The 15,991-nt window shown below is 36.8% G+C and overlaps 1 protein-coding gene across 7 annotated transcripts in view; it reads right to left on the minus strand.

Annotated features, from left to right (window-relative positions):
* YAF2 (YY1 associated factor 2) overlaps positions 1 to 15,991 on the minus strand; it is a 76,797-nt gene that overhangs the window by 35,454 nt on the left and 25,352 nt on the right. Inside the window, exon 2 of one of the 7 annotated variants that reach the window (XM_054527146.2) lies at positions 4,722 to 4,821. The exons of the other annotated variants lie outside the window; for them this stretch is intronic. Within the exon in view, the coding sequence (XP_054383121.1) occupies positions 4,722 to 4,821 (100 nt within the window). The remainder of the gene's footprint in view (positions 1 to 4,721; positions 4,822 to 15,991) is intronic. 7 annotated transcript variants of the gene reach the window in all.

A 15,991-nucleotide genomic window follows, 5' to 3' on the forward strand; every position in this document is an offset into this window, starting at 1 on the left:
AGGAGTTCGAGACCAGTCTGGCCAACACGGTGAAAACCTGTCTCTACCGAAGAAACAAAAATCAGCCAGGTGTGGTGGCAAGCGCCTGTAATCCCAGCTACTCAGGAGGTAGAGGCAGGAGAAATCACCCGAAACCAGGAAGCAGAGGTTTCAGTGAGCTGAGATTGTGCCACTGCACAATAAATAAATAAATAAATCTAAGCCATTCTTATATATCTAACTATGTCCTATAATATTCTAAATCAGTAACATAAAAATTTTTTGGTGTTGTACAGTTACTCACTCACTTGATAAACATTTACTAAATACTACCTATGGTCCAGGCCCTACATTACAGGTATACAGAAATATCCCCTCATGAAATATACATTCCAGTAAAAATATGCAAACATACGTAAGTTCAATTTTGCATAAGTTTGAGATGTCTAGAAGACACGCAAATGAAGCTGTGTAACTCCGTAATAGTTCACATGTAAATAAATGAGATGACCATGCCTAGCTTATTGAAAACACTTTATAGACATATATCAAACATGTATACATTGAACATCAAGATCTTCTAAACTCCAATATTAGTTAAAATATTATACTAGGTAGTTTTAATATGATAGATACGGTTTCAGCCCTTACAGTTCAGCGTGAGAAACAGAAAAATATACAAGCAATTAAAGTACATCCACTAAGTACTATTATGGGAGAAGTCCAAAATGGATAAAGAAATCTAGAGAGAGAAAAACTCCTGGCTAGATGTCCAAGTTCTCTGTAAATGAGGAACAATATCCAAGAAAGTACTAAAGGTTTGACTCATGAATCGATCTAATCAATGGATATATTATTTTAGCTGGCAACACACTATCACGTAAAGCACAGGTTACTGACAAATTTTAATATCTTAAGAATGAAATTGTGGCATTAGATATAACTTCAATTTAAAGTAACATACAGGAAACAAATGCCAAATACTAAAACAAGATTTCTAAAAAGTATTACCAGAATTTAAAGAAGGAAAAGGTAAGTAGATACTGAAACAGGCCACGGAAAAAAGTATCTTGTTAGGGATAGTCCCCTAGTACAAGCTTAGAGGATGAACAAGAGTTGAAAGGATGAAAACAATATTCCATACAATAGAAACCACATAGGCTCAGAATTAATGATTATTAAAAGAGCTTAGAGAAATGAGTCATCCATTTAATAAATATTTACAATGTAACTACTTTATGATGGGCATTAGAAATCAAAGGTGAAGACACAGTTCTGCCCTCAAAAAGGCTACAGAACACTGTAGAGAATAGACCATCAAACCAGTCATGGTGTGTTGAGACTGGGTTAAATTCAGGCAGCTATGGAAATACAGAGGATGGGTACCTAAGCAGATCCTACGGGAGCACAGAAGACTTTCCGAAGGATATAACACCTAAATTAAGAAGTGAAATGAATAGAAATTAACTAAACTGGTGGTGGGGAAGAGTGGACAGCAGGGGTTGCGGGAGCAGAGACAGAGAATGGGAGGACAGGCCAGGCATGGTGGCTCATACCTGTAATCCCAGCACTTTGGGAGGCCGAGATGGGTGGATCACCTGAGGTCAGGAGTTGGAAACCAGCCTGGCCAACATGGTGAAACCCCATCTCTACTAAAGACACAAAAATTAGCAGGGTGTGGTGGCACATGCCTGTAATCCCAGCCACTTGGGAGGCTGAAGCAGAAGAATTGCTTGAGCCCAAGAGGTGGAGGTTGCAGTAAGGTGAGCCGAGATCGCGCCACTGCACTCCAGCCTGGGCGACAGAGAAAGACTCTGTCTGGAAAAAAAAAAAAAAAAAAAAAAGAAAAAAAAAAAAAAAAGAATGAGAGGACAGGCAAAACAGCATCCAGAGATTAGAGTGTGTGTAAAGGCCAGAAAGAGCAGAGCACACCACCTATAAGTGGGTGGCAAATATGGCTGGGACATGACTTTATACAGGTGAATGGAAAGAGGTAAGGCTGAAGAAATAAACAGGAACCAGTACATGAAATGATTTGCAAGCCATGTTAAGGAGTGTGGACCATGTTAAAGAGGATGTCCCTTTGGCTATACCAGAAGTTTCATAATAAAGAAAATAAATAAAGTTTATAGTAGTGAGGAACCACATTATCTAGAACAAAGGTTGCAAGTTGAATTATCTACAGAGACTAAATAAGTAATAAAAAGGAATAAAGAGGACCAGGGGTAAGAAAAACCCAAGAGGCAACAAGGACGGTGGAAAGCAAAAGCCCCAACTAAATGCAAACTGTTGCAATGAACAAAGTGTTGCTACATCTTTCTTTTTAAAAAAGAAGTTGGAAATACAAAATTCCAAGTGAAAGCTCTTGATTTTTTAATGATAGCCATTAAATTTCTTTGAAACGTGGTGCAGGCCAACATTGAAGGGTCTAAACAAAACAAGACTGTGAGCAAACCGATACCACCAGTCATTTGACCCTGCTGAAGCTCAAAGACAAAGCTGATGAGTCTGACTTGGACCTCAAGGCAGTGAAGATTTAAACAGGAATGGAGAGTTACTAAAGATTTAAAGAGGGTATCAAGTAACCACCACTTGAGAAGGCAGTGTCTGTTTTGTTCACTTCTCAGAAAGTACCTCACATTTCATTGTCCTCAGTAAATATTTAGTGATGAGCTTAAAAGGGGAATTTTTTCAAAAATTAGTGTCATGACAACAGATAGAACAAACTAGAGTGCAGAAAATACAAGTAAGAAAATTACTACAGTGTCCCTTTGCTCTAACCCCAGCCTGCTGTTTAGCGAGTTGTTAGCTTGTTAGCAGTCACTGCTGCCACGTGCTGCCCAGTGTTCTTTCTAGACTGACTGGTGTTCTTCCTTTGGCTATGAACCCTCTTCTAACTCAAAAATTTGTCCAACACCCCAGTGACCACAATTAGCAGCTATCAGCTTTCATCTAGCTAGGGGCAATGAAGTTAAATAGAATGTGTGATCACAGTGGATGGGAGAATAAGAAGAATATTCTTTGCTTCACTTCAACTCCAAGCCAGGAACTTTATTGCTAATTCCACATCCTGCCACTGCTAATTCCACACTATATTCTCAGGGGTAAGTAACAGCTAAACGCTGCACTAACTATGCAGGGAAATGCCTAATAATAATATGTATGCCTGGATAACAGGGTTGGGAACAACTAAAATTGCATGTGAGATTCTGCTGGAATAGAGGTGGTGTAGCAAAGAGGTAGGCTGAGAAAAACTAGACACTCAGAATGGGTTTAGAAATTAAACAATAATCAACATAACAAAACATGTAACCCCAAAAACCTCACAATCTTAACATTTATATAATCAGACTCCAATTAATCTTACCTTACAAGAGTAAAGTCTGAGAGGATTTGAAATAAATTATAGAAAATTCGGCTGCTATTGGGATACATGGATAACTAGTATTAGAAGTTATAAACTCATTTACTGAAAATAATCTTCTAAACTGTCCCTCATCTAGGACAGATGAAAGCAACAGACTATCAAAATATTAAGTCACATATGTTATACCTTGGTATACCAAACTAGATATGGTTCTACTTTGCAATATGTTCACTCTCAAATAGTATCTACTAGGAAAAAAAGTTAAAAAAAAATCAGTTAATTTGAAAACCTCTAAGCAATTAGTATCTAGGGAAAGCATATCCAATCCCCATAGAGTGAAATGTTGGGCCTCACCTTAAAAAAAAAAAAGTCATCATGTAAGGAATCCTTCTGGTTCAGAATAATGACTTTAAAGCAAAAAAGGAGAAGTTAGTGACCTTTCCTGAGGGAGATGATGATAATTATAATCCTACCTACTCTAGCCCTCATAGAGGGTCTGCTTTTTATCAGAGCCGATATTCTGATTAAAAACTTATCAGAATGAAGCCAGGCACAGTGGCTCATGCCTATAATCCCAGCACTTTGGAAGGCTGAGGCAGGTGGATCACTTTGAGCTCAGGAGTTTGAGACCAGACTGAGCAACATGGTGAAACTCTGTCTCTACAAAAAAATACAAAAATTAGCCAAGTGTTGATGGCTCACGCCTGTAATCCCAGCTACTTGGGAGGCTGACGTGCAAGAATTGCTTGAGCCCAAGAAGCGCAGATTGCAGTGAGCTGAGATTGCACCACTGCACTCCAGCCTGGGCAACAGAGTGAGAACCTGTTTCAAAACAAAAGTCTATCAGAATGAAACATCACATTTTATCTAAAGAAATTAAGTAGATCTAGGTATCAGGGAACACTTATGGAAAGCCCTGAATGCTCTGTAAAATTCAGAAATGGATAGCGGGGTTTCAGACTACAATTGATTAATAGTTAAGATAAGCGCCCACGAACAGGTGAAGCAATAAATGAAGAAAAGACAGCTGAGGCACCTTTATTGAGGAGTAACAGCAGAATTATGTAACATCAAAGTTTTCTCAAATGCTCTAAGTCTGTGCTGTTCAATACAGGAACTACATGTGGGTACCGAGCACTTAAAATGTGGCTAGTTCAAGTTAAGATGTGCAGTAAATGTAAAATATACCCTGACTTTGAATACTTCATATGAAAAAAAGACTTTACAGTGCAATTCTAAACTAGCCGTGTTTAATTTCATATGACTATTTTAACATTTTCGTTGAATTTAATATTGTTTGTTCCTTTAGTATTAATTTCCTCTTGGGTACATCTTCAACAAGATGATTTTAAGGTGAAAAACAGTGACAGCTTACCAGACTGTCCAAAAAAGAGAATGACCCAAATTTCTAGGCAGAGGCTTGAGCCAGCAGGATTGTTCCACCAAATGGTAACCAGGCTCTCTTCCTGTTATCTCTGGCAAAAGGGTTACAGAGTAAGAAAGAAACACTATGTACACATGGAACAGGATTTGACCAATAGTTTAAATCCATCAAACATAATAATATACTTTGTTTCAGGATTTACTCAATTACAAGTGTTAAAACTTTAAAAAGTAACATAAACATTGTTCATTATGATTTATTCAACTTTATCCTTTCTCAGTAATCTTTAGATATTTAAATTCACTCTGTTGGGAGGATCACACATACACGGACTCCAATTTACCACCAAAAAATCCACACACCTTTCTCACTAGGATGAAATGAAATAGTACCATTACTTTTTATGCAATACCGTAACAGATTTCAAAAGGCACTGGAATTCTCATATTATAAACACTAATACCATCCAGAAACAGTCTATGATCCTATCAGGAAACTTGAAGAAAATGTGATTTTAGGGAATTAAGAATTTCAAAATACAGAACATAACAGTTTCACAAGCCAGCGCTAACCAAAGACAGAATACAGTAATACTGAGAAAACCAACTGTACTATTCTAATATTAAAAGACTATTAGCTTTAAAAAAAAAAAGTATTAGACTCAGCACAGTTAAAAATAAAATAGATTTTTGGGACCCAACATTTCCTACAGATTAAAACATTACTCAAGTCAGAGTTCTTTGGCACATAACAATTCAAGGTTATATAGTGTTCTCAGTCAAATTACCTTAGTGCCTGACAACCAATGGAATCAATGGAAGACATCTCAAATAGTTTAAGGAGAACTTTGGGGTTAAGATGCTTTAATTTGAGAGTGACATCTGAAAGTGCATCAGTTATCCATTCAAACATCTCTAGGAGTTTACTAAGCAAAAGGCATTATACTAAATTTTGGAGATAAAATGGTGAAGCTACAATATCTGACCATTACAGAGTTTACACTCCAGTAGTTTCATAAAAGAATAGAAGTGGGATCTTCATCAGTATTTCACTGCCTGCTTCCCGTGCTCCAAATCAACACATTTCCTCCTTCTCCTATTTGTATTTGGAGGGAAAGTGACAAGGATAAAGAAACAAGGAAGAAAACAGATTGGCATGTATGAACTGAATCAAAATTATTTTCCTTATCTCTTTCTCTGTAAAGCTGAACTCCTTAAAGAGAGAGGCTGAAAACTATTCACCTTCCTATCCCTAGCACCTAGTGCTTATCTGCTGCTCCACTACATCGGAACCAAGCTAATCTCTTTTTCTACTATAAACCAGTATCAAGAATAAATGAAGATTAAAACAACAAAGGTCAACCTTTCCAGTGCTTCTTTTTGCAAAAATAAGCACATACCTATATTCCATATAAGTATTTTAAAAGCTAAACAGTAATATACATCTCCTTTAAGAAAAAGCGTGCAGTTCCATAAAGCTAGTTTCCTTTCACCACCATCAGTGTATCTCCCTCACCTTGCAATGACATCCAGAGGCAACCACTATCATAAGTGTGGGTAAATGAGATCACATTGTACACATCATTCTGAAATGAACTTTTCCTTACATGTATGAGGTATCTCCATATTCATACACATCAAAAGGTAGCATGGTATAGTGGACTCTGAAGCCAGACAACTTAGGTTCAAATCCTAACTTCAAATCTTGGCTCTGCTATTTACTAGCTATGAGAGTGAGTAGGTTATTTACCCCTCTATATTTCAGTATTCCCATACGCAAAATGAAGATAATGATAGTACCTCTTTCTGACTTTTCATGAGGATTACAACAGTTAAGATTCATAAAGGGCTTAAAACAATACAGAACCTGGAAACAGAAAGTACAAGGTGTTTCTTAAGTTGAAATAAATACTAATTAATGATAAGAGCCTAAATACAGATCTAGGTAATTCTCCATTGTATAACTATTCTATATCTTATTTATCCATGCCTTCCTACTGACAGGCATTTAGATTATTTTTTCCAAATGAATATCCATGTACATTCCTCCTTGGGCAACTGTTCAAGTTTCTCTAGACTAAATACCTTGAATAGTAATCAACTGCTAGATAATAGAGTATGCACATTTTCAACTGTATGAGTAACATCCCATCCTAAGCTTTGCAATCTAATGGGTGAAAATTGATAGCTCATACGTTTTCAACTGCACTTCCCTACAAATGAGACTAAGCATCTTTTCAGTTCATTAGCCATTCCAATTCCATTTCCTCTGCTGCTAATTGCCTTTATATCCATTGTTCATTTTATGGGTATCATCTTATTCTTTTAATCTTTATATAGTCTGGACACAAATCCACCGAATATTAAAGACATTGTGTGTGTCTCCTCCTAGGTATGTCGCCTATCTTTTAGTTTGGTTTATAATGTCTTTTTTGTTGTTGTTGTTGTTGAGCCCGGGCTGGAGGGCAGTGGCACAATCTTGGCTCACTGCAACCTCCGCCTCCTGGACTCAAGCAATTCTAGTGCCTCAGGTTTCTGAGTAGCTGGGACTACAGGCACATGCCAACACGCCTGGCTAATTTTTGTATTTTTCGTACAGACAGGGTTTCACCATGTTGATCAGGCTGGTCTTGCACTCCTGACCTCAAGTGAACCACCTACCTTGGTCTCCCCAGATTGCTGGGATTACAGGTTATGAGTTACTACACCCAGCCTGATGTCTTTTATTAAACTCAAGTTTTTCTTTCTGAGGCAACAAAATCATTTACCCTTGATGTCTTTAACCTTGATGGTTCATTCTTCTTTTCCTGACTTGTTAAAGATCTTCCATATCCTAAAGCTGCATACTCATCTATATTATCCTCTTTTTAAAAAATAGTTTTTCACGTGTATTATTTAATTCAACTGGAATTTATTTTCACGTATTGCTTGAAGCAGAGATCTAGTTTCCCCCCCCATCTAGAAAAGCAATTTGACAGTCTACTTCTTCTCTCCCTACTGCCAAGGAATGCCATTTCTAGCCTTCACCAATGTTCCAAATATGTATGAATCCATTTCTGAACTCTCTCTTCTATTAGTTTGTCTTTTCCTGTACTAATACTATACTTCAAGCGCCATAATTTTTTTAACAGAGGTACTTACATAAAGCATACAAATACTGAATGTACAGCTTGACCTTTAAATACATATACTCCTGTGTGTGATCCAGCTCAAGCCAAACTATTAACATTCCTCATGCTCCACGAGGCTCCCTCATGATCCTTACCAATCAGTACCATGCTTCCAAGATGACCACAATTCTCATCTCTATCACTATAGATTATTTCTACTTGTTTTTGAGCTCCCTATAAGTGAAATCATACAATATGTAATCCTTGTGTCTCACTAATTTCATTCAACATTAAATCTGGGAGAGATTCATCCCATGTTATGCATAGCAGTTTGTTCTTTGTCATTGTATGTAGTATTTCAATCTAAATAGCATAACTTTTATTTCTATTTTTTGAGACGGAGTGTCGTTCTTGTCTCCTAGGTTGGAGTGCAATGGCATGATCTCAGCTCACTGCAACCTCCACCTCCCAGGTTCAAGCGATTTTCCCACCTCAGCCTCCCAAGTAGCTGGGATTACAGGCACATGCCACCACACCCAGCTAATTTTTATTTTTAGTAGAGATGGGGTTTTACCATGTTGGCCAAGCTGGTCTTGAACTCCTGACCTCAGGTGATTCACCCGCCTCCGCTTCTCAAAGTGCTGAGATTACAGGCATGAGCCACCACGCCCGGGGCTAAATACCATAATTTTTAAATTCATCTTGACATCCAACAGAATAAGCTCCTCCTCATTCTTTTTCTTCTTCCAAAACTATCTTGGTTATTCTTGAACCTTTAATTTTGCACAGGAAGGTCATTTTCCACACAAAAAAATCCTACTGGAATTTCTGTCTGAAACTACATAAAATTCACAAAGTAACTTTTCAGTAATATTTATTACTAAATAAATTTTAACTTCCCACCCAAAAATATAGTATATCCTGCCTTTTATTCATGTCTAATTTTATGTCCTTCAATAAAATGTTGGGTACTTTACAGAATTTCATATAAAGGAGATACTTTTTATTTTCTAATTGGCTATTGCTAGTTTGAATGCTGACCTTGTATCCAGCAACGTTGAATTATTTTATTAATAAAACAGTACTTTCATTTCTTTTAATATTTCTAGGGAGCATCTCATCTCATTTCTCTTCCTTTCCAATCCTTTTGGATTTTCTTTCTTTTTTGCATATTGATAGAGATATATCTGTCTTACACTTAGCTTTAATGAGAATGTTTCCAAAGTTTCACTATTAAGCATGATGCTTTCTATTTGAAAGGTAGCCTTTACTTTAAGAAAAAAAAGTTCATTTCTGTTCATAGTGTAAGAGTGGTTTTTTAAAACTTTAATGGGTATTGAGTTTTCACATATAGTTTTACTAAATTTATCTAGATTTTTTCCTAAATTTTCTTATAAATTGATACAATTTTCAAATGTTGAACGGTCCTAAACTCCTATCCCAATTAAAATTTTTATGTCTGTGTTCATAAGTAAGACTGAATGTAATATATTTTCCCTTGTATAGTCTTTCCATTCTAGATTTAAATGCTAAACTTGCCTGATAAACAGGTAGGGTAACTTTCCCTCTTTTTCTGTTCTCTGAGTCAATTTGCATAAGATTGGGATTAGCTGTTCCGCAAAAGCATACCTAAAATTATAATGACAAATATCACCATTAAAACTATTCCTTCATACTTGAGATGCTGAGGCGAGAGATTGCTTGAGGCCAGTTTGAAGCTGCAGTACACTATGATCATGCCTGTGAATAGCCACTGCACTGCACTACAGCCTCAACAGCACGGCAAGAACCCATCTCTATAAAAAAACAACCAAACAAAAAAAAACCTATTCCTTCTGATACCACTTCACACACACTAGAAAGGCAATAACTAAAAAGACAGATAATGAAAAGCATTGGTGACATTACAGAAAAGTGTGAACCTTTACACTGCTGGTGGGAAAATAAAATGATGCAGCCACTTTGGAAAACAGTCTTGCAGTTCCCCAAAAGTTTAAACACGAAGTATCACATGACCCAGCAATTTCACTCCTAGGTATATACAGTCAGCGCTCCATATCCATGGGTTCTGCATCCATAGATTCAACCAATTGCAGATTGAAAATATTTGGGGGGACAAGCTGTGCCTCTACTACGTACAGACTTTTTTCCCTTGTCATTATTCTCTAAGCAATACAGTATAACAACTATTTACATAGCACTTGGGTTATATTAGATATTACAAGTAATCTAGAGAGCATGTAATGCATATGGGAGAATGTGCATAGGTTATATGCAAATACTGTGGCATTTTTATGTCAGAGACTTTAGCATCTGAGGGAAGTCCTGGAAACAACACAGGACTATAACAGTTCACAGAAGACTATTCATAATAACCAAAAAGTGCAAAACAATACAAACATCCATTAACTGATAAATGAATAAACAAAATGTGGTATATCCACATACAATGACGTATTATTATTTGGCTATAAAAAAGAATGAAGTGTACTGACATATGCTACAATGTGGATAAACCTTAAAAACATGCTAAGTGAAAGAAATCAATCCCTCCCAAAACACATGTTGTGTAATTCCATTTTATGAACTGTCCAGAACAAGCCAATCTACAGAAATAAGAGGAAGATTAGTAGATGCCTAAGGATAGAGAGTTAGGAGAGATGAAAATGTTCTAAAAATGACTATAGTAATTCTTGGCAAAACTCTGTAAAAATACTAAAACCTACTGAATTGTACATTTTAACCAGGTAAATAATATGGTATGTGAATATCTCAATAAAGTTGTTATTAAAAAAAAAACCACCTATTATTCCTCTTGGAGAAATTTATTACAGCTTCAATTTCTTTAATGGTTTTTGGTTTCTTTTACTTGTATAGACAAATTTGAAAAAAAAATTTTACTAGAAAATAAAACTCATTTTTAAAATTTATATACATATAAATTATTAGCAATTTCTTATAATTTTAAAAATCACCATTATAGCTGTACTTACTCTTTTTTAAATTTGACTATCAGTCTCATCTATTTTTCTTGGGTATTTCCAGAATCAACTGCAAATAACCAGCTTTGACTGATCATGACATTGTTTTTCTTGCTGCTGCTTATTTTCTTTTTTTTTTTTTGAGACGGAGTCTCGCTCTGTCACCCAGGCTGGAGTGCAGTGGCATGATCTCAGCTCACTGCAACCTCCACCTCCTGGGTTCAAGCAATTCTCTGCCTCAGCCTTCCGAGTAGCTGAGATTACAGGCGCCTGCCACCACGGCTGGCTAATTTTTGTATTTTTAGTAGAGACAGGGTTTCACCATCTTGGCCAGGCTGGTCTTGAACTCCTGACCTCGTGATCCACCCACCTCAGCCTCCCAAAGTGCTGGGATTACAGACGTCAGCCACCGTGCCTGGTCATTGCTGATTATTTTCTAGTTCACCAAATTCTGTTTTCATTTTTATTATTTCCTCTTCTTCCTTTGGCTCTACTTTTAGTTTTTTAAATTGAAGAGCTGGCTCATTTATTTTCAATCTTTCAATCTAATGCATTCATTAAAGATTATAAATTTATCCCCAAGTACCATTTTTTGTGCATCCCTCAAATTTTGATACAACACTTTTGTTGTGATTTAGTTCTAATTATTTTGTAATTTCCATTTTGTTTTTTAATTCTTGAAAATTCTTAATCATTTTTCCTTTAATATTGCTTCTCCACTCTTCTGTGTATGCTCTCTTCTAAAACTCCAATTAGACCTATATTGGAACTGCTCAATCTATCCTCTAAGTGTCATCTTTTCTTCCATATTTTTCACCTCTTCATTTTTCCGCATTGCTCTGTGCTTGTCCGGAGGAGTACTCATTTCTTTCTTCAAATTAGTAACTTTTCTCTTTAGCTGTGTCAAATCTTCTATTTTACCCATTTATTGAGTTATTTTATTACAAGCTATATTTTTCAAGATTTTAATTGGTTATTTTACATAAATATTGTTTCTGAAGTAACTGCTTTTGTTCAATTATAACGCAATATGCTCTTAGTTAAAAAAAAAAAAGTAACTGATGTCTGGCCGGGCACAGTGGTTCACGCCTGTAATCCCAGCACTTTGGGAGGCTGAGGCGGGCAGATCACCTGAGGTCAGGAGTTCGAGACCAGCTTGGCCAACATGGCGAAACCCCATTTCTACTAAAAATACAAAAATTAACTGGACGCGGTGGCGCACACCTGTAGACCTAGCTACTCGCGAGGCTGAGGCTGGAGAATCGCTTGAACCCGGGGGGTGGAGGTTGAAGTGAGCCGAGATAGCGCCACTGCACTCCAGCCTGGGCGACAGAGTCAGACTCCGTATTTAAAAAAAAAAAAAAAGTAACTGAAATTTTAAGCTAAATCACCTTAGACAAACTGTTCTTTGAAAAGTTCTCCATTATAAATCACTTCTTTAATCACAAAAAAAAATCACTTTTTAGGAATTCTCTTGGCTGCTATTCTGCCAAATGTTATCACACTGTGCCTACCTGCTTGAAGGCATGAAAAAGTTCTATTATTCCCATTTTAGAATTAGAGAAACTGAAGCACAATAAAGTTCTTTTTAAAACACTTTCTCCCCATCTTTTTTTTAAAATTTCAAAGCCATAGAAAAGTTGAAAGTACAATGACCCATATACCTTCTACCCAGATTCAAAATTGTTAACATTTACAACTTTTGCTTTACCTTTTTTCTCTCTCTCTCCATATACATGCACACACCACACCCAAATATCCACACACTTTTTTTTCTGAACCCACTCCTGAGCCCAACATGATACTTCACTTGGAATATTTCAACATATTTCTCCAAAGAATAAAAGCACTCTCAATATAACGACCATATCACTCACACCAAAGAAACTATGAGATTGAACAGAATCGTAAAAAGACATGCAGCAGTAGATTCAAAACTAGTATTTAAGTCATCTGACTAAATGTTCTTTATCTTGGCTTGTCTAATGATTGGACAAACTGCTTTCTGATGATTATTTAGAAGAGACAATCTGTCAAAGAGCATTTCCTTCCTTCATTTCTGAAAAGAAAGCAATAATCTTCTAAGATATTCAAACTGCAAAAATCAAGGATACTGTATTTCCACTTTGTCTTCTAACACTAAATCTTTAAGTGAAGCTACTCTATACTCTCAAAACTATATACTCTTTTTATATGCCACAAGATAAATTATTAATATTATACTAAATAATTAGAATTTCACTATACCAGCTTTTAAAGGGAAAAATTGTTTTTAAGAAAAAAATACAGTGCAAATAAGATTGATGAGCCAAATGAACCTGCTTTATACATTAAAAAACTGGTAAGTGTAGGCCAGGCACGGTGGCTCATGCCTGTAATCCCAGCACTTTGGGCGGCCGAGGCGGGCGGATCACAAGGTCAGGAGATCAAGACCATCCTGGCTAACACGGTGAAACCCCATCTCTACTAAAAATACAAAAATTAGCCGGGTGTAGTGGCGGGCGCCTGTAGTCCCAGATACTCAGGAGGCTGAGGCAGGAGAATGGCGTGAACTCAGGAGGCAGAGCTTGCAGTGAGCCGAGATCGCGCCACTGCACTCCAGCCTGGGTGACAGAGCAAGACTCTGTCTCAAAAAGACAAACAAACAAAAAACTGGTAAGTTTATTCATAAATCTATATGAAAAGCTAATATTTCAGTGGAGATGATTTAATCTCAGTCACTGATGTTAGGAACCAGGTAAGATAAACCATAAAATCCTATGCTTGCTCTCAAAGAACCTTAAAAACCCAGTTTAAGAGTTGCATATCTTTATTACACAACCTCCCTGTGTAAAAAATAAAATAATAAATTTTTTAAAAAGAGCTGTATATTTTTAAAAAATAGCAATATGGCCAGGCGCCGTGGCTCATGCCTGTAATCCTAACACTTTGGGAGGCCAAGGCGGGCAGATCACTTGAGGTCAGAAGTTCAAAACCTGGCCAACATGGTGAAATCCTGTCTCTACTAAATATACAAAAAAGTTAGCCAGGCCTGGTGGCAGATGCTTGTAATCCCAGCTATTTGGGAGGCTGAGGCAAGGGAATTGCTTGAACCTGGGAGGCGGAGGTTGCAGTGAACGGAGATCACGCCACCGCACTCTAGCCTGGACGACCGAGTGAGACTCTCTCTCACTTTATTTTAAAAAATAAAAATTAAATTAAATTAAATTAAATTAAAATTTAAAAATAGCAATACAACCTAAAGCTAATATTTAAGGGCTAAACTGTATCATTCAGCTAACCATGACCACAAAAATGTTTAAGATCAATCTATAGCCAAATACTAGCCAATAAGGGTATTAACTGGGTGCTGCTAAGGTACTGTATCAAGTAAATTCCATGAATTAATACAATCTTACAGACATCCCACTTTTCTACTGAAGAATTGGAGATAACAAAGATACTAGCACAAAAGGACTGATAAAAGGGGTAAGACTTGCCTCAACTTTAAAGTACAGAAATCAGAATGGAAAAAGGCTATCTGAAGAAAGTGAGAAACCACAAACCAAGCGTAAATATAACTATCCAGGTAAGAACAAACAAAAGTTTCAAACTGAAGAAATTAAGGCTAGATAAACAGAATGGAATTGGATAGCAGGAGGCCTCAAGTATCCAGCAAACGGATGAAAGTTTTGTAAAACAGCTATAAGCAGGGCACCACTACAAGCTCTTTATATTTAAAATGCCTTTTTAGAAATGGTAACCGAGTAATAACGCAAAATGAGTGGGAGAGAAATGAGAAGCAAGAAATTAATTATATAGTAACATTTACAAATATCAATTCAATAAGTTATTTGGTACCTGAGGAAATCAGGCAGCTCAAACTGAACCAATTCTGTCACAATTCATATCAAGTCTTTTCATTACAAATAAGGAAGTGGTAAATATACTTGCAACATATCCTATATTATTTTTCAAATATACTTTCAGTGAAGTTCAAGATACACTGAAAACTGTCATTAAGAAGTGCCTAGTAAAAAAAAAAAAGTGCTAGTCAGGCCAGGAGTGGTGGCTCACACCTGTAATCCCAACACTTAGGGAGGCCAAGGTGGGCAGATGATTTGAGCTCATGAGTTCAAGACCAGCCTGGGCAACATGGCAAAACCCCATCTCTATAAAAAATAAAAAAATTAGTCGAGCATGGTGGTACGCAACTGTAGTCCCAGCTACAATGGGAGGATGGCTTGTGCCCAGGAGGCAGAAGTTGCAGTAGGCCAAGATCACACCACTGCACTCTAGCCTAGGTGATAGAGCCAGACTTTGTCTCCAAAAAAAAAAAAAAAAAAAGTGCTAGTCGATTAATATAAAACTATCCTTGCTGGTCAGTACTACTGTGCCAAAAGAAATTCACCAAATATGACATCTGCATAAATTTTACAATATAAGTATTTACTTCAAAAAAGCAACATCATAAAGAAATGTATACAAGAATTCAACATTTGGCTTCCCTATATTGCTTTAGAACAACTACACCATTTACCAGAAGCCAGTAAATGCGTAATTTTTTTTTTTTTTTTTTTTTGAGACAGAGTTTCGCTCTTGTTGCCCAGGTTGGAGTGCAATGGCACAATCTCAGCTCACCGCAACCTCTGCCTCCAGGGTTCAAGCGATTCTCCTGCCTCAGCCTCCCGAGTAGCTGGGATTACAGGCATGCCCGGCTAATTTTCTATTTTTCGTAGAGACCGGGTTTCTCCATGTTGGTCAGGCTGTTTTCGAACTCCCGACCTCAGGTGATCCACTTGCCTTGGCCTCCAAAAGTACTGGGATTACAAGCGTGAGTCAGCAACCCCGGCCAACTAAATGTATAATTTTTTAGAAGCAGCTATTATGCAAATAACATACTTTAAAATTAATGTCATACTTTTTACTCATACACCCATTAATAGCTCAGTATTTATTGCCCATACAATAATTTCCATAATCCATATCAAACGTACAAAAAGAAGCTATCCCAAGTTCCTTTCTTTTCAATTAAACAAATTCCTTCTCAAGGGACAAAATTTGGGGGAAAAAAAAAATCTCAAGTTTGTGAAAACTAGATTACTTACCAGTAACTTGAGTTATCCTATTGGGTCTTTTCCCTCACAGATCCACCTCTCTTGCCCTTCTGTTCAGCATGAGAATCTTCCTGA

The sequence above is a fragment of the Pongo abelii genome, chromosome 10 (assembly GCF_028885655.2).
Source record: "Pongo abelii isolate AG06213 chromosome 10, NHGRI_mPonAbe1-v2.0_pri, whole genome shotgun sequence".
NCBI classification, from domain to species: Eukaryota; Metazoa; Chordata; class Mammalia; order Primates; family Hominidae; genus Pongo; species Pongo abelii.